This window comes from Periophthalmus magnuspinnatus, chromosome 15, assembly GCF_009829125.3.
Source record: "Periophthalmus magnuspinnatus isolate fPerMag1 chromosome 15, fPerMag1.2.pri, whole genome shotgun sequence".
Lineage (NCBI taxonomy): Eukaryota > Metazoa > Chordata > Actinopteri > Gobiiformes > Gobiidae > Periophthalmus > Periophthalmus magnuspinnatus.
In genome coordinates this window covers 30,839,009-30,864,108 of record NC_047140.1, presented here as the reverse complement: position 1 = coordinate 30,864,108, position 25,100 = coordinate 30,839,009, and the positions used below count along the sequence as shown (strand labels likewise).

At 43.2% G+C, this 25,100-nt stretch overlaps 1 protein-coding gene across 1 annotated transcript in view; it reads left to right on the top strand.

Annotated features, from left to right (window-relative positions):
• The first annotated feature begins 510 nt into the window (after window positions 1-510).
• Window positions 511-25,100, top strand: part of arid5b (AT-rich interaction domain 5B) — a 124,038-nt gene continuing 99,448 nt past the window's right edge. Inside the window, exons 1-3 of the mRNA XM_033979371.2 lie at window positions 511-574; window positions 874-1,128; window positions 16,000-16,234. Coding sequence (XP_033835262.1) covers window positions 554-574; window positions 874-1,128; window positions 16,000-16,234 — 511 coding nt within the window. The 5' untranslated portion in view covers window positions 511-553. The remainder of the gene's footprint in view (window positions 575-873; window positions 1,129-15,999; window positions 16,235-25,100) is intronic.

The following is a 25,100-nucleotide window of genomic DNA, read 5'->3' as shown; positions in this document are numbered from 1 at the left end:
TAGCATTACCTCTGAAGGAATCATTTGATAGGCCTATTAACTTTGAACATTGTTTCTTGGAGGCATCCACACAAGCGCCTCAGTGTCATTATTGTGAGAGATGTGCTTTCATACTGAACTGCTTTTGCACAAGTCCTGGAAGATGCACAAACACCAAATGGACAAGCGCGTGGATTTTCGCCTAAAACTCAACTATTTCACCCACAAAATAAACAAATACCCACGTTTATCTTTTTATTAAACGTTTTATATTCGATTCTCACTGATTACATAATGTGGTTGCTAATTAATTAAAGATATCCGGGGTATTTCAAGCACAAAAACTGATAAAAACGTGCGTAAAAGTCCATGCGTAAAGTTCCGGCGTTACATTTTACGCATCGGTTCAACTGTTTTATTTTGCGGCTCTGGTTAAATAATAGTTTATGTTTGTATGACCCGTTCACATGGGTTTAAAGTCCACAGTTATAGTTACCTTCTAGGACCTTCGGCAATCCATTCAAGCCTGCAAGTTTGGAGAGCGTGTTGAGTTTAATCAATTCATAACGTCGAGATGGAGCCGAACTCACTGAAGGTAGCGTTTCTTCTCACTCTTTCTGCTTTTACCGGCCTATTTGGACATTTTCTGCTCTTTCGCTGCTACTCTACGCGACTTAAGCTACAAAAGTTTGATGATTAGGCTTAATTTGAGCGCATGTGTGTTGTATGTTTAATGTAATTGCGCGCAGGCTGTTTGGTAACGCGGTTATTAGCGCGTAATGAGACACCGTTGGCCTGTGATAAACGTTTGTAGCGATGCTTGTTTTTGTTTTAAACCTCTGCAGCTCTTTAACCATTGAATCAATCATTGTATTTATGTGTTTTTCCCAACAGTGGGTGGGCTCGTCTTGCGGTTTACATGGACCATACATTTTCTATAAAGCCTTTAAATTTCACCAACAAGCCAAGCCGAGGATTTTGTCTTTGGGAGACTTTTTCTTCGTCAGATGTAAACCTGAGGAACCTATTTGCATAGCGGAGCTGCAACTGCTCTGGGAAGAAAGGACGAGCAAGCAACTTTTATCAAGTTCCAAACTTTATTTTTTACCAGAGGATACTCCCCAGGGACGCACGGTCACACACGGAGAGGTACGTACAGTGTTATCTGTGATGCGCCGCTGTTTAGTCCCTCTGTTCTCAAGCGTTTGGTTTTACAGCATCTTTCCTGCATTAGGAGTTGGCAGCGCGTGATAGTGTCCGGTATCACAGGCTTAATAACGAGCACGGACACGGTGTGCGCGGTGATGACTCCAGATACTACAGCCTCAATGTGCCCGGTGCGTTTGGAGCTGTGTGTTTTTTCCCCTGTGCCAGCTGCTGAACGCGCACTTGTTCAGCTGAATTTGGACCAAAACTGTGTCTGTGCGGCTCATAAACCAGTCAACTTCCAGTAATGAAATGAACATGACACACAGCGGCTCCATAGGCTGTGGATGGGCGGATGTTGCGAAAGTGAATGTGAGGCTCATGATTTAACTTACCACAATTCCACTGAAATGCAGCACAGTTATTAATTATTGTGTAATGGAGGTTTATGTTGATATAATGACTCTGAGCAGCAGCAGCGCGGAACCAGCGCGGACATGTTTGGACTCCTCTGGACAGGATTTTCCTCGTGGACGTTTTTATTCCTGACGGTGTGTTTTTGTAGAGGCAGTGTGTTATTGGGCAGTGTGTTACAGTTACAGCAGTGCGTTATTGTGGAGGGATTGTGTTATTGTTGAGGCAGTGTGTTACAGTTACAGCAGTGTATCATTATTGAGGCTGTGGGCTCTTTCCTCCTCCCCGTGTTACACTACGCCGTGTGTTGGCACAAAAAGCCTCTAGTTGTGATTGACTGTGTCCATATGTGGCGCTTGTGATCCGGTTACGCGCTGGATGCTGTAACACTTTGATTATTGGGACAGTTTTACGCACTGACCGTAAAACAAATGATGTGTTGTTTGCTTTCTAATAGAGTGCGCTACAGTGTGTCTGCTTCTGATCACACAGTCTACATGACTCTGAGCTGCTTTAATATTGTTTAGGCAGGACAAAGCCGTGTTTGTGCTCTTCCGCTCAGGGTTTACTCACATTCTTTCCTCTTGAGTAACAGCAGCTCGTTTCTGTTTCATCATAAAGGTGGCATTAGTGTTCATGGACATGTTCATGGAGCTGTTCACTCTGATGTTCAGGGGCGTTATTGTCTCATTCAGCCCCTCTCTTCAGCTTTAACACACACATATTCTTCTGTAATCACTTTAAGTGCACACATTGCCCATTCCGTGGCACAGTTGCGCAATGACGCGCAGCTCCGCCCCTTTCCCAAACACTTATTTGCATTGCAAAGCGCACACATTCCAAGCCACTGGGAATATCTTGAAAAAGATTTTATTAACAACCAAAATGGCTGCAGCGCAGTGCAAATCTAATTTTGTAGGTGCAGCACACAATGTACCAGATAAATGAGCTGCTTTACATTGTGTTTGATGTCAGTCTGAAGAGCTTTTCTCATGAATAATGCAGAATCTGGTCCAGTTCCAGCACAGACACAGGAGATGTTTGTTTAGAAGTTACATTATTTTAAAACCAGTTATTTAACAGTAATATTTATAAATGACATTGTGCCGCAGCCTGACCTCAAATAAAACTCTGGCTTTTCACTGAATCGAGAACATTTCTCATGTTTGTAATAAAGTCTGGAAACTTTGACTCACTTTATGATGAATGAGATTATTTCTGACTTTGTCCCATGTTTCAGACTCTGACAGTGAGAGAACGGCCCTGTTCTTTGGACAAACTCAAACACGTCTCATGTAACAAACATTTATTTTAGTATTTGACTCGTCAGCGAATGTTTTTGTAATGAGTCGACTGCTCAAACCATTAGTTCTATTGTATCTTGAGACTTTTTGGAAACATTTTGAAACAAATAAAGGTTGAAATACAGTAACAGAGAGCTTTTAGATAGAGAATATTTACAGATAAAGGGGCATTGTGGAAAAAAATCTGAAATAGTTTGTTTTTTCAAGGTTCAAGTTTATTTTCTTGGTACCAACAGGTGAGTTTAGTTTGGCAGTGAGTCAGCTCTTCACTCATGTGTCGTTTTGAATAATGCAGCTGTGTTTGTTATAAAAGCTCTTTTGGCTCGTGTTTTCTGAATCTCAAGTCCAGGGAACGATTAGGATTATCACTGTTTAGTCACAGTTGTGATTTATAGACAGTGTGTCTACGAGCAGAGCTGTTATTCTCTCCATTGTGAATGAAACGGGGAAGTATAAAACGCCAAATATCAAAGCTTAAATTAGTGTGTGATTCAGAGACACATGGCCCATTACTGCAGATAAAAAAGAGATTTATGAGCGTTTGGGGTTTGGAAAGAAACTGACCGACACAGCTACATTTAGGCAGCGCTGGAACATAACACGGTAAAAGTATAAAGTACTGCACTTAAGTAAAACATGTATGTACTTGCACTTTACTTAAGTACGCTTTAAAGTACATCTGAGAGCAGTATCTGTACTTTCTACTTCACTACATTTTTGAACAGGACTGAAAAGTAAAAGTATTTGTATTAGACTTTGAGACCTGCTGAAAAAAGAGTTTATTTTTAACATGTTCATAATTTGAGCGAAACAAAAACATACAAATAAAAACAGACATCGAGTTGTTTCTTTATCAAAATCACCACATTTGAAGCTTTATACGACTCAAAATCTGCGTGAAATACTTTGACTTTTTACTCTTTAAGTACACTTTTAAACAGATACTTTACAACTTTTACTTAAGCAGATTTTCATGTGATATTTTTCCTTTTTACGTGACTGTTTTCTGCTGTGATATCTGCACTTTTACTTAACAAAACAACGCGCTTCTTCCACCACTTCCACTCGTTTCTTACCCAAAACATCAGCTCTGTGTCATTATCATTTGCCACATGTTTTATTTTGGTGCAGACACAGTCACAGTCGCATCTCAAGCTTAAATCCTCCATCTTCCAAATACTAAATAGTACTCTGAGACGTACAGCAGAGAAGGAGGCCCTGAACTGAATTAGATTACTGATTACTTGGCAGAGTGGAGGTATGATGTAATTTCCTGGATATTTCTATAGTATTTGTGTTAGCTGTAGCCTCCCCTGCGCGCTCAGGCTGTGTTTGCTGGAGGAGCCACCCCCCCTCGACCTACTGTGCTTGTTTTGCTTCGGTGCGGGGTCGGAGGTCATTCCTTTTAAATGCTGCAGCTCAAGTCGGCGATCGCTATATCGTAAGGTGACTGTGCACGCGCTGAGTCACTAAACGGGCCGCGTTAGAGCGTAAAAACACAGCGTAAACACACCGCTTATTCACTGCTATTAGAGACTCCATTTTTATTGTGTGACAGTGTTTACCTCCCCCACCGGACCAGGGATTGTCTTTGTTATTTTTCACTTATAACAAAGTACAGCGCCGGAATCTACTCTATAATATTAAAAGTATCATTATTTATAGCCGTATCATTTTAAAACTATCAGCAGCTTTAATAATTAACTGTTATTTTGGCCGTAATAACGGTGACACCGGGTCTATAAACGTCTGCGTTAAACCTGAGAGTGATTCTTCTGCCCCTCTCCGTGGGTCTGCGTCCACATTAATGCGTTCTGTTTTTGGACTCCCTATTTCAGGACGGAGATAACGGCTCACGGCGGCACTGAAACGGCCCATTGTACACTGTGCCGCGGGCCGCTAATTGCTAATGCTTATCTTTTATATATGCCCCACTTGAGTGCAAATACAGCACGGGCTTCTTAATGGGGAGTCACAAGTGCTCAGAGAAAACGTACACCGTGTGATGTGAATATACTGTTATCACCTTTGGTTTGGGATGACCTCTCCTCCGTCCCGTCCCTCTCAAACATGCAGCTCTGACAGCCTCGGACTGCAGCACTAGCCACTATTGATTGCTGTGGAAAACACTTTGGCGCCGGTCCAGAGCCATTTCTTCAGTACGTGGCAGCGGTCCATGCATGTGTTTCAGTGCTTGGAGAGCCAGCTTGTAGGGAAATTAGATTGTATTCATTTGCTGCTTCTTTGATTTTTCCTCAGGGAAAAACCCTGAATGGGTAATTTAAGCATCTGGGACGCTAGTTGAGTTAAGTGTAAGTGGCTTAGATATGCGAGTGGCGTTTGGTGGAGAAGGTCGTCAGGCTGAATGACTTCAGTGTAAATCTGCTGTGGCACATTTTTCCACTGGCTATTTTAAAATATCCACAGTGTTGTGTTGTCTGAGCCAGTGCGTGTAATAAAGCAAATCTCCCCATTCAGACAACAATGGCAGGAATTTTAGAGGCAGGGGGGGGCAGTGTGTGTGTGTGTGTGAGAGAGAGAGTGTGTGTGTAATAATTTTAGAGGCAGGGGGGGCAGTGTGTGTGTGTGTGTGTGTGTGTGAGAGAGAGAGAGAGAGAGAGAGTGCATGAGAGAGTGTGTGTGTTTAATAATTTTAGAGGCGGGCGGGGGGGGGGCAGTGTGTGTATGTGTGTGTGAGAGAGAGTGTGTGTGTGTGAGAGAGAGTGTGTGTATGTGAGAGGGTGTGTGTGAGAGTGTGTGCATGGGGGGGTGTGTGTGTGTAAGAATTTTAGAGGCAGGGGGCCACTGTGTGTGTGCGCGCGCTGGTGTGTGTGCATGAGAGTGTGTGTATGCATGTGTGTATGGGTATGTGTGTGTGCGCGTGTGTGTACGTGCATGTGCATGTGTGCAGGTGTGTATGGGTGTTGGGGTGTGTTTGTGTGTGTGTGTATGTGCGTTTGTGTGTGTATGTGTTCATATGCATGTGTATGTTTGTATGTGCATGTATGTGCTTGTATGTTCATGTGTGTGTATGTGTGTATGTGCATGTATTTGTGTGTGTGCATGTGTTCATGTGTGTATGTGTATGTATTTGTATGTGTGTGTATGTGTTTGTGTATGTGTGCATGTGTGTTCATGTGTATGTATTTGTGTGCTCATGTGTGTGTGCATGTGAGCTCATGTGTGTGTGTATGTGTGCATGTGTGTTCATGAGTGTATGTGTATGTATTTGTATGTATGTGTTTGTGTGTGTGTGTGCATGTGTGCTCATGTGTGTGTGTATGTGTGCATGTGTGTTCATGAATGTATGTGTATGTATTTGTGTGTATGTGTGTGTGTATGTGCTCGTGTGTGCGTCCCTCCTTCAGTCTCATTACCTCTGGTTCCTCCTCTGCCTCTGGTGCCTCTGGTACATTCCTGAGTGTTGTCTGTGAATTATTAGCAGCTTCTGACGACAGTGTCATTAAAAACCTTTAAAGGCCTCGTCACAGTAACGTTTATTATTGTGTCATCTCAGTTTCTTGTCTGTTGTTTGTGTTTGTGTGGTCTTTGTGCGTCTCTATAATGACTTATTACAGCAGCACCTGGTTTGTCGACACCAGGGACTTTTGAGCTCAGAGTTTTCCACTTTGTCATTGACTAACCACTTGAACAAGTAAACATTTGCCTTGATGCATGACTCAAGTGCCCCCAGCCTCTGGATCGTTATTCTGTGTTTTTAGAAACAAAGCCACAGATGAAGCCAGTGATTTATCCAAACCCACGTCTAAAATAATAAGTAATGGGACAAAGTACTTTGTGCTTCAGCATATTTCCTGAGCTGTGAGCTTTTGAAAGTATAAGATTGCATCGATAGTTGTAGAAGCTGACGCAGCGTTTTTGAGGTGTCCTCAAACACTTTGAAAAAGCACAGATGTGATACGCAGCCATTTCCCTGCTTCTGTATCTGTTAAATGTTGCTGTGAACTTAATATCACCTCATGTGTGAGGATGCACCGTATGGGACGAGTAAACACGAGTGAATGCAGTTTTTGGAAACACTTACACTGCATTTAACTGAAGTAGTAAAGGATTTGTTTGTGTCCACGATGGTGACAGACTGGAGTGTGTCCTGACTCCACACTGCAGCATTTTAATTCTGAGATAAGTTTGTTTTGGTCCAGTGAAGCCAAGGTCAGTTTGGAGGAGGGGGCGTAGATAATGAACCCGTATTGTGCCGGTGGCCCCTGTCTCCTTATTGTCCATGTCACTATGTCCATTACTCAATTACTAATCTCCTCTGGCCTTAGGAATTCCTGCGCTGACCTGTGTGAGCAGCAGCCTGAAAGCCTCACAGCACGACAGGGGCGCACCTACCCACCGCTAACACCGCTAACCCCAACGACCAAGGCCCCTACCCACCGCTAACACCGCTAACCCCAACAACCAAGGCCCCTACCCACCGCTAACATCGCTAACCCCGACAACCAAGGCCCCTACCCACCGCTAACACCGCTAACCCCAACGACCAAGGCCCCTACCCACCGCTAACACCGCTAACCCCAACGACCAAGGCACCTACCCACCGCTAACACCGCTAACCCCGACAACCAAGGCACCTACCCACCGCTAACCCCGACAACCAAGGCACCTACCCACCGCTAACACCGCTAACCCCAACGACCAAGGCCCCTACCCACCGCTAACCCCAACAACCAAGGCCCCTACCCACTGCTAACCCCAACGACCAAGGCCCCTACCCACCGCTAACACCGCTAACCCCAACGACCAAGGCCCCTACCCACCGCTAACACCGCTAACCCCAACGACCAAGGCACCTACCCACCGCTAACACCGCTAACCCCAACGACCAAGGCACCTACCCACCGCTAACACCGCTAACCCCAACGACCAAGGCCCCTACCCACCGCTAACAACGCTAACCCCAACAACCAAGGCCCCTACCCACCGCTAACAACGCTAACCCCAACGACCAAGGCCCCTACCCACCGCTAACACCGCTAACCCCAACGACCAAGGCCCCTACCCACCGCTAACACCGCTAACCCCAACGACCAAGGCCCCTACCCACCGCTAACACCGCTAACCCCAACGACCAAGGCCCCTACCCACCGCTAACACCGCTAACCCCAACGACCAAGGCCCCTACCCACCGCTAACACCGCTAACCCCAACGACCAAGGCCCCTACCCACCGCTAACACCGCTAACCCCAACAACCAAGGCACCTACCCACCGCTAACACCGCTAACCCCAACAACCAAGGCCCCTAGCCACCGCTAACACCGCTAACCCCAACAACCAAGGCCCCTAGCCACCGCTAACACCGCTAACCCCAACAACCAAGGCACCTACCCACCGCTAACTTCAATGCTCACAACAGCTACTCTCCGCTAACCCCCCTGACCCCGACTATCACGGTACCTACCAAGATATGAACTTGTCTCCAAATTAGCTGCTATAACTGCTAGCGTCGGTGAGCTTCATTTGGAGCTGAAGCTGCGGGTGACGTCACACAGAGTTTGCGTTACAGGAAGTCAAATTTGAATTCTGATGTTTTGATTGTGATGATACGTCCGCCGCTCATTGTGTCGGCGCATTACGTTATTTAAATGGAATTAACGTCCCAACTTTGAGCAAACCAGACACACAAACGCACAAAAGCAGCTCTAAAAAAACATAATCAGCTAAAATCTTTATGAAAACATGACATTTGATGCTTTAGCTGCAAAAATAGTGTAGTTTAGTTTTGTTTGTGTGAATAGAGACAGATACAACAAACACAGATTAACAATACAGTAATGTTAATGGTAATGCTAATGCTAACGGGTATCACAGTGTTTATAGCCTTGGCTAATTAGCACCAGCCGTCCCCAGAAGGGCTTTAAAACTGCTGAGATTTCACAAAAAAACAAAAACAAAACAGCGATTTACTTTTTACTCTAAAGCCACATTTTTAAACATCACATGGAAAAAAATCTACTTAAGTAAAACTATTGAAGTCGCTACTTTTACTTGAGTAATCTTTTGCCCCTGTATCTGCACATCTTTTATTTCCAGTCTAAGCAGAGATGCACAGACTCCCCTCACCCCAGACACTTCCTCCAGCTCTTCCTTTTACTTAAGCACTGTATTCTCTGGACTATAAGTCACTTTTTTTCTTGTCATAGCTTGGCCAGGGGTGCGACTTATACTCAGATGTGACTTATATGTGGAATATAAATCTCATTTGAGCATATAATTTCACATCTTCGTTACGGTTACACTGACAGCCGCGTTTTTTTCCTCTTTATTACGCATTTTTTTAACTTATAATCTGGAAAATATGGTAACAAAATTCAGTACTTCATTTAAAATAGTTTTGCTTCATCTGAATAGCCTGATTTGTGTGTGTTATTGTCGTGTTTAGCGTTGTTTATAACACAGTAGTAGCGTACATGCTAACAACTAAAACACAAAAATAACGCAGGAGTCATCAGTGAGTTGTGATAAATATACTTGGCCTATTGCATGTGTGGTATGTCACTAATATGAGCCGGGTCCATGGCTCTGTTTATGTGGAGTGTCACCTCTGCGCTGTGGGCTAACCGTCCTCTGACCTTTGACCTATATCACCAAGTGGCCCGCTGGCCGCGTCTGTTGCTAAACGATCAGCCGGCTAACAGGAGCTGACAGCAGAGTGTGATAGAGCGGCATTTACACCAAAGCCCCAAGTTTCAAACTAAAATACTTCAGATATCACGAGACCCGAGCAGTTAACGCCGTCGTCATCACCGCGGCGGCGCGTCATGTGATCGAAGTGTAATGGACAGAATGGGATTTAAACAAGACGTGTTCTGCAAAATGGACTTTTCAGAACTTTTATCCATGTTCTAGTCGTTTGTTTTTCTCGTTGAGCCTCTTAAGTTGTGTTTTGAGTGATTCATGTTTGAGTTTAATCTTTAATCGACTATTTTCAAGACGCCATTTTGCCGATCAGCCCCCGTTTAACCTCCACCGGTGACACGCCCACTGTGTCATACACCACCTCCACTGCGACGTACGCCACCTCCACTGCGACGTACGCCACCTACGCCACCTCCACTGCGACGTACGCCACCTACGCCACCTCCACTGCGACGTACGCCACCTACGCCACCTCCACTGCGACGTACGCCACCTACGCCACCTCCACTGCGACGTACGCCACCTCCACTGCGACGTACGCCACCTCCACTGCGACGTACGCCACCTACGCCACCTCCACTGCGACGTACGCCACCTACGCCACCTCCACTGCGACGTACGCCACCTACGCCACCTCCACTGCGACGTACGCCACCTACGCCACCTCCACTGCGACCTACGCCACCTACGCCACCTCCACTGCGACGTACGCCACCTCCACTGCGACCTACGCCACCTCCACTGCGACCTACGCCACCTCCACTGCGACCTACGCCACCTCCACTGCGACCTACGCCACCTCCACTGCGACGTACGCCACCTCCACTGCGATGTACGCCACCTCCACCGCGACGTACGCCACCTACGCCACCTGCACTGCGGCGTACGCGCCCACTGTAACGTACTTCTCCAGTTTTATTTCCTTAATCGTTAATACTCTTAGGATTCGGCAGCGTCGTGTCGTCATTTCGGTACAAATGAAAAAAAAAACGTGCTGCTGTAGTGTGACGTGCATCTGTCCATAGGGGGCGCCGATAGCTCCACGCCTCGTTGTCTTACGGTGACGCCAGCTCCTTTTGGACACCACAGTTTTCTAACTTGAAATCAGCAAACTTATTTCTTAAAGTGATTTTAGACGAATATTGTGATTTAAAATGTGTAAATTCTGACATAAAGTTCCACAGTGTCACAGATTATAAACATAAAGACGCAAACACAATAGGAAATCCAGGGTTTGTTCAGCTAATTGAGTTTGGCAGTTTTACAGAATAAGTAGAATTTGAGCTTCTATTTGACTCTTGCCAAATCACGCGGGTTGTTTTTTTTTGCGCTCTGAAGTGAATGGTGCAATGTTTCTTGTGGTTAGTCTTTCCCAACAGTGACTCCCCCTCTGGTATGCCGCTCCACATTTACAGTATGAGAGTGAATATTTCTCAATCAAATCATAGCTTGTGCAAACCTCCAGCCCACGCGTTTCTGAGCGGAGGGAGGTGCAGTCAGGCCTGTCACCGTGACGACGACTATGCACAGCCGTCGTTCAGTATGTGACACATGGAATTATCTTTTTTTGAGGTTAATGTTTATAGAGTGTACTTTTTCTCTTTGGACCGGAGGGGAACGTTTTGTTGTTTTCCTGTTCTACGATAAGATTTGAGCTGAAGAGGGTTGAATAAATCACTAAGAGTTTCATTCTGCTGTTTATTTATTGCAGTTTGTGTTTTTTTTTTAAAGGTCGTATATTACACAAAATGGACTCTTGTGCGGGTTAAACCATGTCATAATGCATCAAAAACAGACCCGGAGATGTGTTTTGTTTCATTCACACACGTTTGAGTTGCACTTTATTATTAGTCTGTAACATCTCCAAACCTCAAAATGCTCTGTTCCACCTTGTGATGTCATCAAGTGGTAGTTTAAATGTCTTTTAAAAGCGACCGTTTACCTTTAGTTCAGCAGAGATCGGCAATTCCACGGCTTGAAATGATCCAAATGATTCTAGAAATGAAGGTGTGTGGAGTTTAAAAACACAGTGGAGCACTTCCTGTATCACCACATGATGACATCACAAGGTGGAACAGAGCGTTTTCAGTTTGAGAGAAGAACTCAGTCTAAATATGCAGGGTCTGTGTGTTAAACATGTGTACTAATAATAATAATAATACTACTACTACTACTACTAATGATAATAATGATGATAATAATAATAATAATAATAATAATAAAGGAATATAAAAATAATAAAGGAATAAATACAATCAATAAATAAAAATAAACTAAGTAAAATAAATAAATTAAATAAATAATAATTAAATACATATATAATAAATAAAATTAATATACTTCCTGTATCACCAGATGATGACATCACAAGGTGGAACAGAGTGTTTTCAGTTTGAGAGAAGAATTCAGCTTAAATATGCAGGTTTGTTTGTGTGTTAAACATGTGTACTACTACTACTACTACTACTACTACTACTACTACTACTACTACTACTACTACTACTACTACTACTACTACTACTACTACTACTACTACTACTACTACTACTACTACTACTACTACTACTACTACTACTACTACTACTACTACTACTACTACTACTACTACTACTACTACTACTACTACTACTACTACTACTACTACTGACGACCACTTAATTTAAAAAAAAAGGAATAAAATCAATAAATAAAAATGTAAGAATAAGTAAAAAGTAAAATAAATAAGACTAAATATAAATATAATATAACCTAAATCTGCAGGTTTTGTGTGTTGAACATGTGAGAATGAAACAAAAAAACACAACTCCAGGTCTGTGTGTGACGAGGAAACAACATTAGACCAGATCAGAGGATAGTGTCACACGGGCCCTTTAAAACGCTGTGATATGGGCTGTTTTTGTTCTAAATCCAGTGGCATAAATGCGTTTCAATATTATCGTTATATTTAGTTACATATCGTAGTTCAGAGTGTGTTGTAGTAGCAGCCCTCGGAGCTGCACAGAGCTGCCTGCAGGAGCTTAGTGTAAAACATAACAAAAGGCCCAGTGTATGGCAGAACTAATTGACACGGGCTGTATTTGGAGGGCTGTAGGCTCACAGACTGATTATATTGTGGGTTATGTTGACAGCTGCTGGATTGCTCTCACCTGTTGTGTTTTGCTCTTGAGCTGAACAAGTCCCTGAACAGGATCTGTTGACACTCACACAAGGCACTGTGTCATTGGCTTGATTGATAAAGAGGCACTTGTTTTTTTTTAAGTATTTCTATGGCTCTGGCTGCGCTCCCCCGCTGTGCCGTTAAATAAGACATAATATTAGAGCTGGATTTATTCTTTCAGCGCTGTAACGTGAGGCCTTGTACTTGGACTGAAGGGAAATATTTCTGCATTTACTTGCTTGTCTGGTTAGATTCCGTCCATAGACTGTGTAAAGACGTGGACTGAGTGAGTGTGACGCTGAGGCTAGAGCAGTTATAGCGGCTAATTGGGAGACAAGTTCCGGTAGCGGTTTGAAGTATCACAGCAACCAAAGAGCCAATCCAGAGCGAGGCTGTTGAAGGTAACGCCCCTTTCCGTCCACACCGCTGGTTTAGCAGAGAGCGGGCGCTTAGCAACGCTGTCAATCAAACCTGTTGCAAACGCTAGCAAGAGCAACCTCGGGGAAAGAAGGCGCCTGATTTGTCTGTTGTTAATGTTCATATTTTGATTTACAGACATAAAATAGTGAAATAAAAACCCCAGGATCATGTAGAGGGTTAATACGAACATTTAAGACCAAAATGACGAGTCTGACAGCAGCAGGTACAGAGTTGATGGAGCCGGAGGTGCGCCCATGCTCACACCGGCTAGCGTGTTAGCTATGTTCATATATAAACAGTCTATATCACAGCACAGTCCTTAACTCAGTACAATGTGGGTTTGGGTTTGCGCTGCAGGCTCAGTGCTATTTACTGCTGCTCTACATTATTCAAATGGCCTGTTTTCCTGAAATCACTTTTTCATTGCATGGAAAGCTCGCTACAACCACCCGCTACCACTTGACAGCTGAAGACAGCTCATTATAGAAAGACCCAAAACTCATGTTTGATGTTTTTACTTAGCGAGCAGCACAGCGATAGCAGCCTGCCCCTCACGGCCTTTTCCTTTATAAGGAAATACTGGCTCCAACTGCTCTCATTTCAAATGCCTGTAGTTTCTGATAATGTGAGAAATGAAATGAGTAACATATTTGTAAAAAAGATACCCTCTTTATGATCGGATTTGCTTTTGGACAAAACTTGCACCATAAAAATGTCAGTAACTGTAGAGGACAGAGTTACAACAGAAACCACCGTGAGCTTTACAAAGACATGATTTATGGCTTTGGATTTTATTAGGCTGTGTAGGCATGCTCCTGCAGTCCTCCCCCTCCATACACACAGCTCCGGCAGAAACAGCACTATTTATACCCCTTAAAGAGGCTTCATTTAAATGTTTAAATGCAAAGCGAGTGGTTATCTCCCCAAATACCCACAAAACATGAGATCTCCGCACATCTGTACTGCACATTTGAGCCTGTAATAGTCGTCTTCCAGCAAACTGCTCCACTCTGTTGGTAACAAGCACTTCAGCCATTAGCCCTTCAAATGGAAACACATTTAGGCATCTTGGGCTCTTTCCCACTCCATCACAGAGGCAGTAGTTCAAGTACGAGTTATTAAAAGGCCTTGGTACCGAGAGCGAGACGGAAAGTAAAAGCGAGTGCAATGAAAATGATTAACTTGTGTTGTTATGATGAGTTTGTGTGTCAAAGATCTACGTGCCATTCACTCCTGTTAACCTCAGCTCAACCATTGCACATTAAAGGGCCCATATTATCTTAAAAGGCCCGTATTACCTTAAAGGGCCCATGTTAAGCTGTTTTCTGGTCTGTGTTTTAATGTTTTCTCATCACAAACAGACCTGGAGTTGTGTTTTTTGTTTTTGTTTAATTCACTCATGTTTAACACACAAAACCTGCATATTTAGACAGTTCTTCTCTCCCACTTTGTGATGTCATTATGTGGTAATACAGGAAGTGCTCCATTGTGTTTTTAAACTCCACACACACCTTCATTTCTAGAATCATTTGGATCATTTCAAGCCCTGGATTTGCCAGTCTACTACTGAACTAAAGGTAAAAGGTGGATTTTAACTTGAAAACTACCACTTTATGACATCACAAGGTGGAACGGATTGAAACAGATGGACTGAATCACTTAAAAATAGCTAAATTCTTTATCAAAATCACTACATTTGACGCTTTAATAGTTCTAAAAATCTCTGCAAAACACTCTTTAAGTACATTAAACAGAAAACGTAAATACTTTTACTTAAGTCGATTTTTTCATGTGATACTTTTACTCAAGTACCCTGTATTTGTACTTTTACTTGAGTAACAAAATGGAGTACCACTTCCAAAACTGCTTTTCTGCATTGGAATAAAGTTACTATGTGATTTTTTTTTTTTTTTTTTTTCTTAAACGGCTTCAAAATAAACCCTGATTTAATCCAAAAACATTCTATTTTAAGGAGCTGTCAGGTTGAAAACTACCACTTCATGACATCACAAGGTGGAACGGAGCATTTTGAGGTTTAGAGATGTAGACAGACTAATAATAAAGGGTTACTCAGGCATGTGTGAATGAAACAGAACACAACTCCAGGTGCGTTTTTGATGCAGTAATAGCATTATGACGCGACTTAAACCTCACACGAGTCGATTTTGCGTAACATCGGACCTTTTAAAAGTTGCGCTGTTCTTCAAAGCCGAGTGAACAGACGCGTTTTGACCCTCCCCACTTAATACATGTTGATCAAAACATCTTAAAACACCAGTGTCCTCGTTGACATTGATTTAAATTCTGGCCCAAATTCAATTCTGCAATCACGGGCTCCATCCATATTCATGTCCACATTAATTTACTTTGACTAACACGGGCCCTTACGCAGCCGGACGCGCTCGCGGATCAGGCGGATAAACACCACGATCTGTTCTTTGTCCCGTGTGAACTTTGACCTCGGCACGGGACCATATCGAAATTTAGCGTCACGATTATATCACGGCGGTAATTAAAGTTGTCGACAGTTATGAATAAGTTCCATGTTTAACGAACTGTTATAGTCTCGTACTTTGTCGTCTGTGAAAATAACTACGATCGAGCGGAGAATATTCTATATGAGCAGGGCCGTCAACAGAGATTTGGGGGCCCGGGCAAGACGTCTCACATGGGCCCCCCTCTAATACAAATTAATAGGAAGAACCCTTAACCCCAGGATAACAGACCCCTTTGTCCCTCTTGTAGTTTTTTTCTGCACATTCTGACGATTATCTTTGTTGGCGATTATATAAAATGTCCCACGAACAAATATTGCAAACCCTTTTTATTAGGATTAAACAATATTACTTTATTTATGGTCCCATCTTTACTCCGACTCTGACCGTTCGTCTCTGTCGCCGTTTTGTTTTTACAGCATGAAGTCATCGCAGTGTCCGAGAAGGTGATAGTGCGCCTGCAGGACCTGGTCAAGTGGGCCGTGCCGGACTCGTCGCTATGGGGACACGGGCTGAAGGCGGAGCCGGTGAAGCCCGCCGTGCTGCAGAAGCTCGGCACCAACGGCAGACGGGAAGCTCTGCACCGCTACAGGGACACGACCTGGACCAGCGGCCTCAACTTCAAGGACGTGCAGAGGGAGCGGGCTAAGCTAGGTGAGCTCGACGTTTCTTGTGCTGTCTCATAAAGCGCTGGATTGTCGCGGAAATCGCCAAGTGTGATGCTAATTGTAGGCACTGCTCCGTTTGTAGCTCTGTTTCTCAAATTAGCGTTTCATCTGAACTTTAATTTAACACAATCTGCCCAGAAAGAGTTGCTTTAGCTAGAACTACAACAGGTGAGCTGATTTGTGCTGTTAAACAAAGTCCCTCTTACATAACATTACAGTCACACGCTAGCTAGCATTAGCATTAGCATTAGCCAACAGTTTTCCAGTTAGTCACTTCCAAGTTTTTTTGTAGAAAATCAAACTTCTAAACAGGACCATTGATCACAGGCTCCTTAAAACGTGCTGGTTAAATCCGTTTTTTGTATGTGTGCATCGCATCGCCATGGCAACCGCTGCGCATTCCGCCACAGACATACATGTAGAGCACCCCCCGGCTCGATGTCCCTGCACAGTATCAGTCGAGTTGTTGTGGGCTAAATAAAAGTAAAGTAAATCTGATGACTCAATATTGATATGAACAAACTGTCAAAGTGATATCTGCTGTTTGTTTGTGGTCGCTCGTGTTTTCTCAGAATATCTCACATTTAGGAAAGGGTTGACTTTAAAGGTCGACCTATTTAGGGTTTTTTAATAGACGAAGGCGATACCGATTGTGTAGAATCCAGAGGAGCTGATGTCTGATAAGCTCTGCCAATATTTCCCCCAATTCTGTCATTTAAATTGACTCCAAACTCCCCCACAGCCCGGTTTTACCTCAGACCTTTTCGAGGGTTGTGAGCAGTTATCGATTTCCATGTTTTTTGTTTTTTTCCCAACTTTATTTATTGAACATTTTTAACATTACCAGACAGTCATAAAGGACACACCTACGTCACTTACCCATACTAAAAATAAATAAATAAATACATAAATTGGAATAAAAATAATAAATTAGAATACAATAAAAAATAAAAATAAAATATAATACAAAAAAATTAATTAGAATAGAATATAAAAATAAGTATAGTAAGGAAAAAGTAAAGATGTAAAGTTCAGGGTTATTTATTTACATTTACGTGCTCAAATAAAAGTTTGTGTGTTTTTCAGGCAGGAGGTCGGCTAAAACAAAACACTAAAGTTTAATCGATCTCTCTCTAGTTTATTTGGATTGTTCTTCAGGATTGTTGTGTCAGCGGCAAAAAAAATGTTAAAATGTCATCGTTTTTACGTGAAGCACTTTGGTTCTAGTTTTGGCTGAAGTTGTTTTAAATGTGCTGTAGAAATAAACTTGGATTGGGTCGACATTTATAACGATGACGGCTTGACAGGCGCTTAGCAACGCTGTCAATCAAACCTGTTGCTAACGCTAGCGGGAGCAAGTTCAGGGAAAGTAGGCGCGTGATTTGGCTGTTATAAATGTTCATATTTTGATTTACAGACAAAATAGTGAAATAAAAACCCCAGGATCATGTAGAGCAGGTTAATACGAACATTTAAGACCAAAATGACGAGTCTGACAGCAGCAGTTACGTGACGGCGGCGGTTAGCGTGTTAGCTACGTCCATTTATATATACAGTCTGTGGATTACACGTTTAGTTTGGAATATAAATAGTAGAGATAGAACATAGACGTTTTAGCGTATCTGCTATCGGCCTGAAATCTCCACCACAGGCCGATATTTTGTTTTGGCCGACCTGCTTCTTAAAGTGTATACACATAAAGTTTTATTTGAACACTTCAGTGCAAAGCGATAACTGCAGAAAACGTAAGTACACAGCTCTCTTAAAGGTATGTGGTATTAAAAGGGCTGTGGGGGAGTTTGGAGTCAGTTTACATTACATCATTTGGGAAAAATAATCAAAATTGGACCCACATATCGACCCAAAAATACCAGCAGATCTTATCGGCCGTGGGTTGCTCTGGATTCTAAACGCTCAGTATGGGCATCGGCCGCGGGAAACTCCATATCGCTCGATCTCCGATAAGACGTTTGGGTTGTGTTTGCTAATGTGTGTTCGTGGTTACAATATTCTGTTGGGTGTGACAGCAACAAAGATAAAATACAAATGCGTTGGTAATCAGTTGAGTGGAACTGTTGCTGCTGTGTTTCTAATGCGGCCTTATCTCGTGCTGAATGGAAGCTGTAATTGGCGGGCTGTTAGCTTCATATCCGTGCGACTCTGACTCGTCGGCTCTCGTATTTATGGCGTATATGGCTCCATTAAATGTCAGCTTCTCTTTGACACATAATGTTTGATTACTGTGGTCGTTCTCCGGGGCCTCGCTGCTGCGTTAACCAAGACTCAGTCCTGAGATAAAGTGGCATGTCTCTATCGATGACTCACCCAATGCAAATAAGAATCTGTGGCATTTAGGCCTAATAATCACAAAGAACATAATGTTCCCTCTGAAGCCACTTATTTTGTGCTCTGGCTGATGCTCTGATGTAATGCCTCCAGCTCATTCAAATGACAACAGCTTCACCATTACGGTCTATTTCTATTCCACATTATTAGTCAGCACTACAGTATTTTCTCCCTTTGAATAATGTATATTTTAATGAGCTCTGTGGACGTATATCAGCCTAAATGACCTGTCCCGCTCTATATGTGCGCATTGCTGAGCTGTGTGTTGTTCCAGGAAGTGAATCGGTGCGTGTTTGTCTGCGATGCCCTTGATTACATCGCCACAGTCTCATATACGCAAAAGGAGCCGGGTCGATAAAGGATGCTTTGTTGTTATTCCAGAGATCGATAGACTTTGATTGTGGTTGTGTTTCTGTGCATCTCTCTCTTTCATAAATGGACGCCTGCATCTTAAATGATATTGTATTGCATATGAGGGCCCTTTTACAAGCAGCACAGCGGCCGGCTCGTATGGATTTATCCGCTGTCACCGTAATAACCTGAAAAGCTGAAGTGTGGGCGCCGTGTGCACGTGTGCTGCTAATGAGCGGAGCGACTGTTAATGACTCCATCAGGCTCTTTCTAAATGCACTTGTCACTCCAATGGGACGCTGCTCTGAGAATGTGCAAACTCAGCAGAACAGGCCTGGCCCTGGCACAGCACCAGGGACATGCACACACACACACACACACACACACACACACACACACACGGACGCACACCATTGTTCCATTGTTTTGGTTTGGAACTTCACAGACAACAAAAGAACCACATGCATTTACAACTAAATAATCGTTATTCCGCAACTTTTAATGAGTTCATTTGCAAAAAAACGGAGAAGTGCCGTTTGAAAAAGTCATTGGAAGTTTGCAGTTTTCTCTTTGTTCAGTCATATTTCCAAAAGCCAAATGTATTTCACTCCTGTCAAAACATAATAATCCCATCTCTTCTTTATAAATCCGCTTTAAATTATTGTCAATGCTAATCTCTCTAAAAGACGGAAACAGAAAGAATGGCACTTTTCCCAAACGTAGATCTGTTTCTGCCGTTGACCTCTCGATTCTGAACCTCGGCGGTTTACAATAACAGTGCTAGCGCAGCACTACAGCACTCGCACTGTTACGAGCCGCATTACTGCTGGACACATGAGCCGTGTAGGGGAATTTGAGAAGACATGTTTTCATAGAGGCATGTTTCTCCTTCTGCGAGTTTGCGTTTGAAATCTGCCACTGCGATTCTGACACTGAAATATTCATCACACAGCAGCAGATGTAGCATTGGCCTTAACGCTTCCTGTGGAGCAAAGTCCATTTTTCACTCATTTGATCCTATTTTGATTAGTCAGACTTTTATGACGTTATTTCCTTTTTTTTTATTGGCGTTATTCTTGCTTTCTCTGGCTGGGTGTTGTAAACAGAAGCGCTCTACGTTTACCATGGAGCATACAATGGATATTTTGCGACTGATGCATTGTGTGATTGTTATTCCCAGGCTTTTCTAACTATGTCAAAAGAATTGGATTGTTGCTCATAACAGGATTCTGCAGCTATACCACAAACTGCACAAAACCATAGAGAGCCCGGCTGTTATAAAGCAGCCCATTGTTATTGAGGGAAACAGCCCTGTTTCCAAATGTGTATCCCAACTGTTCCTGGCACAGCTCCAATGTGAATTAAGAGCATTTTAGTGTTTGTCTCTCAGGCAACTTATAAAAATACCAGCAGACAAACGCTTCCTCAGTAATAAAAGACTCTAGTGTGGCATTGTTCTTGATCTATATTTCACTGTGTGGTGGGAGAACAAAGCCCCTTTCTCCTGTCAGTGAGAGAGCTCAAGCAGTTCAAACCAAAAGACTTGTTGCAGACTGAAGTCATTAATTACAGAAACATGTGACCTTCCCTGACGGCAAAAAAAAAAACCACTGAAACCTGTGAGGCAGAGATGACAGCGCGAGCATCAGTCAAACTCCACTTCCACAGATGAGACAAAGTGTATAAAGAAGTGGATTAAGAGAGTGTGACGTCACCCGCGGCGTTCGGGGCTAGCAGTTATAGCGGCTAATTTAGCGCTGGGTTCCATATCGCATCATAGAAACCAAAGAGCCAATCCAGATCTTCTCGTTTTAGCAACACTGTCAGTAAAACCTGTTGCTAACGTTAACCAGAGTGACTTCTTCATTGCACATCGCTCACGTACCACAGTTCCCATTATTGCACCGTCCAAAATATTGCACATTCCGCTCACTTTTTTCATAATTGCACATCACGTTCATCGCACAGACCACGTTATTTACATTTTATACCCACCCACACATGGAAAATACGTGTCTATAGAAAGGTTTGAATCACATCGCCGCTATAAATGATGCATGTTTGGTTTGACATTTACCAGTTTTTCATTTGTGCGTTAAAAGAACTCTACGCGGGACCTTCTCTCAGAGTTAGAGACCATTCCTCAGGGTCCCACCTCAGACAGATAATACATTCTGACCAAAGGTGGTTCGTCTGAGGGGGATCAGTGGGTCACCTCTGGCGGTGGCTCGTGTGGTCGTTGCTAAATTGTCTTTATATTTAATGTACTCCTTTAACTTTGGTGGTGCGAGGGAGTGTGGGACCTTATAAATTAGACAAGCTCTTTTAAGGTCGGCCATGTTGTTAAAGTCCGATAGTCTTTGCTTTTTCAGAACGTGAGAAATGGGTTTTTTATCAAGTATTTTTAGGCCTTTTTATTGAGGTTTTCCGTGGTTTTAAGTGTTGTTTGTCTGTTATTAATGTTCATATCTTGATTTACAGACACAATAGTGAAATAAAAACCCCAGGATCATGTAGAGGGTTAATACGAACATTTAAGACCAAAATGATGAGTCGATGGAGCCGAAAGCGCGCACATACTCGCTTTCTATTCTGAAACGCGGCGGCTAGCAGGTTAGCTATGTCCATTTATATAAACACTCTATGGACAGAACGTACATAAACTCGAAATGCGATGCGACTTTAAGACTTTTTTGGATGATAAAAGTGCTAAAAGCGACACGAATAGTCATTGTTTATGGAAGCACATGTTCACAGTTTCATTTATTTAATTGTGTGATGTCGCATGCTGAGTTAGCCTTACATAAAGTGAACATTAGAGCTTCTTCTAACAGTTCAATCCACAGGGGAGAGCTTGCCAGACAAGTTTACATTCTGCACCTCTATCTCTCCCCCGAGAACTGGCCTCATTCTTTTTTTTCTCATTGCAGCCGAAATTGGTTTCTTGTGGTGTACACGGAGGCGAGCGTCGGAGTGCTGTATCGGCTGATGTAGTGTGTTGGCTTGTGCCGCGAGAAACAGAGAACAGTGGGTTAGAAATAATCACAAAGAAACCAGCACAAAGATGGCGTCACTCAGTGTTATTTCTGTGTGTTCTTTCTTTTACCTTTTTTTACGCTTTAGAGAGTGATATCAGAGATTACACACGGTCAAAGCTCGGACTCAAATACTGTATACTGTGTGTACGTCGCCAGGTTTGTCACGATAACAGTTTTTTAGGCGTGATATATCTCGAAAAACGCCGCGGTATTGAAACTACTTTATCCCATCTTCACCTCTTCTCTCTGACGTTTCCTCGTTCTTTTCCTATGTGTTGTATTTTATGTACATCTGTTTTCATTGACTTTATGTTGAAACACTTTGGGGCAGTTTAAATTGTTTTTTAAATGCGCAGTATAAATAAAGTTGGATTGAATTGAACACGGTGACAATTCAATCCAACTTTATTGAACTGCACCCCTGAACTCTGCCTCATGCAAATACCATTTTCAACATTTGTTTTGGAGAAAATAATCACTAATGCAGTATATAAAGTGTACGTTGAAGTGGGCGTTATCTAGCAGCCCTATATTTATGTCATGCGTGGTTAGCCCCTCCCCTCAGACAGATATAACTCAGCGGCCACCAACAATCAGACCAGAACTGAAGAAGCGGCTTGGACGAGCATCGAAACGTCTTCACTCTTACGATTTGTCCAGTTGACAGATTTAAACTTGGTCTTTTGTTATGGATCGGACCTGGACGACTGAGGGTTTACAGACAAAGAAATGTGTGGATATCATAGATCGGAGATGGCCAAACTTTTTTTTTTATCGAGGGCCACATCTCAAAACATGAGGGCCACACACGGTGATCAGTGCAGTGCGGTGCTTTTTCCACAGCTTTGACAGAGCCGCTGTGTATTAATAAAGCTTGAAACACATTCATTTCACGATGCAATGTGATGTTTGAGGTTATAGTGGTAGAAATAGTTTAATTTGATGTAAAAAGTACTGCTTATGATCAATTCGGAGGACTGAGGACCAATAAAAACTGGTCTGAGGGCTGCATTTGTCATAGACTGTTTATATAAATGGATGTAGCTAACCTGCTAGCTGCCATGTTCCAAACAGAAAGTGATCATAAACGCACTTCCAGCTCCATCACCTCTGGCTCCAATTCACTTTCTATTGAAAAACTGTGAAACCTCTCTGTTACTGCTGCTGTCAGACTCGTCATTTTGGTCTTAAATGTTTGTATTAACCCTCTACATGATCCTGGGGTTTTTATTTCACTATTGTGTCTGTAAATCAAGATATGAACATTAAAAACAGACAAATCAGGCGCCTTTTTTTCCCCCGAGGTCGCTCCTGCTAGCTCCAAATTCGCCGCTATAACTGTTAGCTGGACGCTGTGGGGTGACGTCACGCTCCTTTAGTCCACTTCTTCTTCACACAGTCTATGGTGGATACGAGGGTCCACTTTTCAAACTGTCAAACCGGCCTCTTGTGAAGATGTACTAGTCTTAGAAAAGCAGCAGGGGCCACAGATCGATCCCGACGTTCTCTTCCATCACGGGGCCCTCAGCGCTGGACGGGCATTACCAAAACAAAAACGATGTGCGCGGGTCATCGTCAGTCACACAGATCCATATTTTAGCTCCATATTTTGGTCTTTTTAGCTCGAGAAATCCCCGCAGTCTCTCGCCTTCCCTGATCCAACACCTGATCCGTATGCTAGCCTCATCTACTCCCCGCTATATTTCAGTCGGAACATTTCAATTTGATGCAGAGGTGAGATTCTGTCCCTTTTCGGAGACTGTTTAGGCGAGTAAGAGCGGCCGATAAGGAAACAGACAGCCGCAGTCTCCTCGCGCTTGATTTGTTACCGTGACAATAAGCAGCGTTGCATCGTGGGGACTATCACGCGCCGAAGTGCTTTATGTTTTGGACTGCGCCGCCATGCAGAGTGAGGGCTTCGCGGAGGCAGATAAAAGGCGCGTGTCACTCCGTTTTCGTTTCGGCTGTGACAGATCGGACGCGGCGCTCGAGCTGCTTCGTTCACTCACCTGTTTACTTTGGCCCGCCGCGCGCTGAGGTTTGGACTCGGCTATTCCTCGTCACAAATTATAGTTATGATCGCGTTGTTGGTTTAGATAACGTGTAACGCGGCTGACATTGACATCGCTCTTTGTTTTGGTTTTATATTTCATAACATAAGATAGTGAAGGTACTAAAAAAAAATCTATAATCTTCCAGTGCTGTTCATTGATTGATTTTGCATTGATTTTCCCCATTTAGCAGCACGTGTCTTTATCTCCTCAGCTTTTTTTTTTTAGCTATATCGAACACGCGGACATAGCTAACGCGCTATCCAACGTGCCTCAAACCGACTCTGGCTCCAATTCACTTTACACGGGGAAAAACAAACTGTTGCCCCTCTTGTTTTTTGGTCTTAAATGTTCGTATTAACCCGCTCTACACGATCCTCGCGCTTTTATTTCACTATTGTGTCTGTAAATCAAGATACGAACGTTAATAACAGACAAATTAGCCGCTATAACTGCTAGCGTCGATGTGCTTCATTTCACTGGTCCGTGTGCACTATCAGGCCTGTTAATAGAAATTTGGGGGGCCCCGGGGCTCACAGACTCACGTGGGCCCCTCTGATGTAAAAGTAGAGGCTGAGGTTTCAATTCCGGGGCCCTCAGACCTCTTTGTCCCTCCCCCCCGTGGACTCCCCCGTACACTATCTCCTCCGTTATTATACTCAGACCTGTAGCGCCGCATCACAAGCTGTTTTTCCTCACTGATGTGCTCATATCATTAATTCCCTTCTGACTGTGGCCTGGCCGGAAGCCAGACAATTCTAAATCTGTAAGCAGTAAATTGTGTGCTGGGCTGGAAAAATCTATTAGATGTTTGAGCATGCCTTGAATTTGAATGTGAGCCGGGATAAAAGACACAATGAAATGAGCAAATGTACTGACTGACTGTTATGGCCCATGTCTCCAACGCACACACACACACACACACACACACACACTCTGCGCTCCTCTCTGCACTGTCTGTGACTCTATAACTTAAAAAAAAAACCCCACCAAAATCATGATCCATTTTGATTTGAATGAGTCCAAACAAATGCCTTTTTCTATTTGTAAAACGTCATATTTTTAA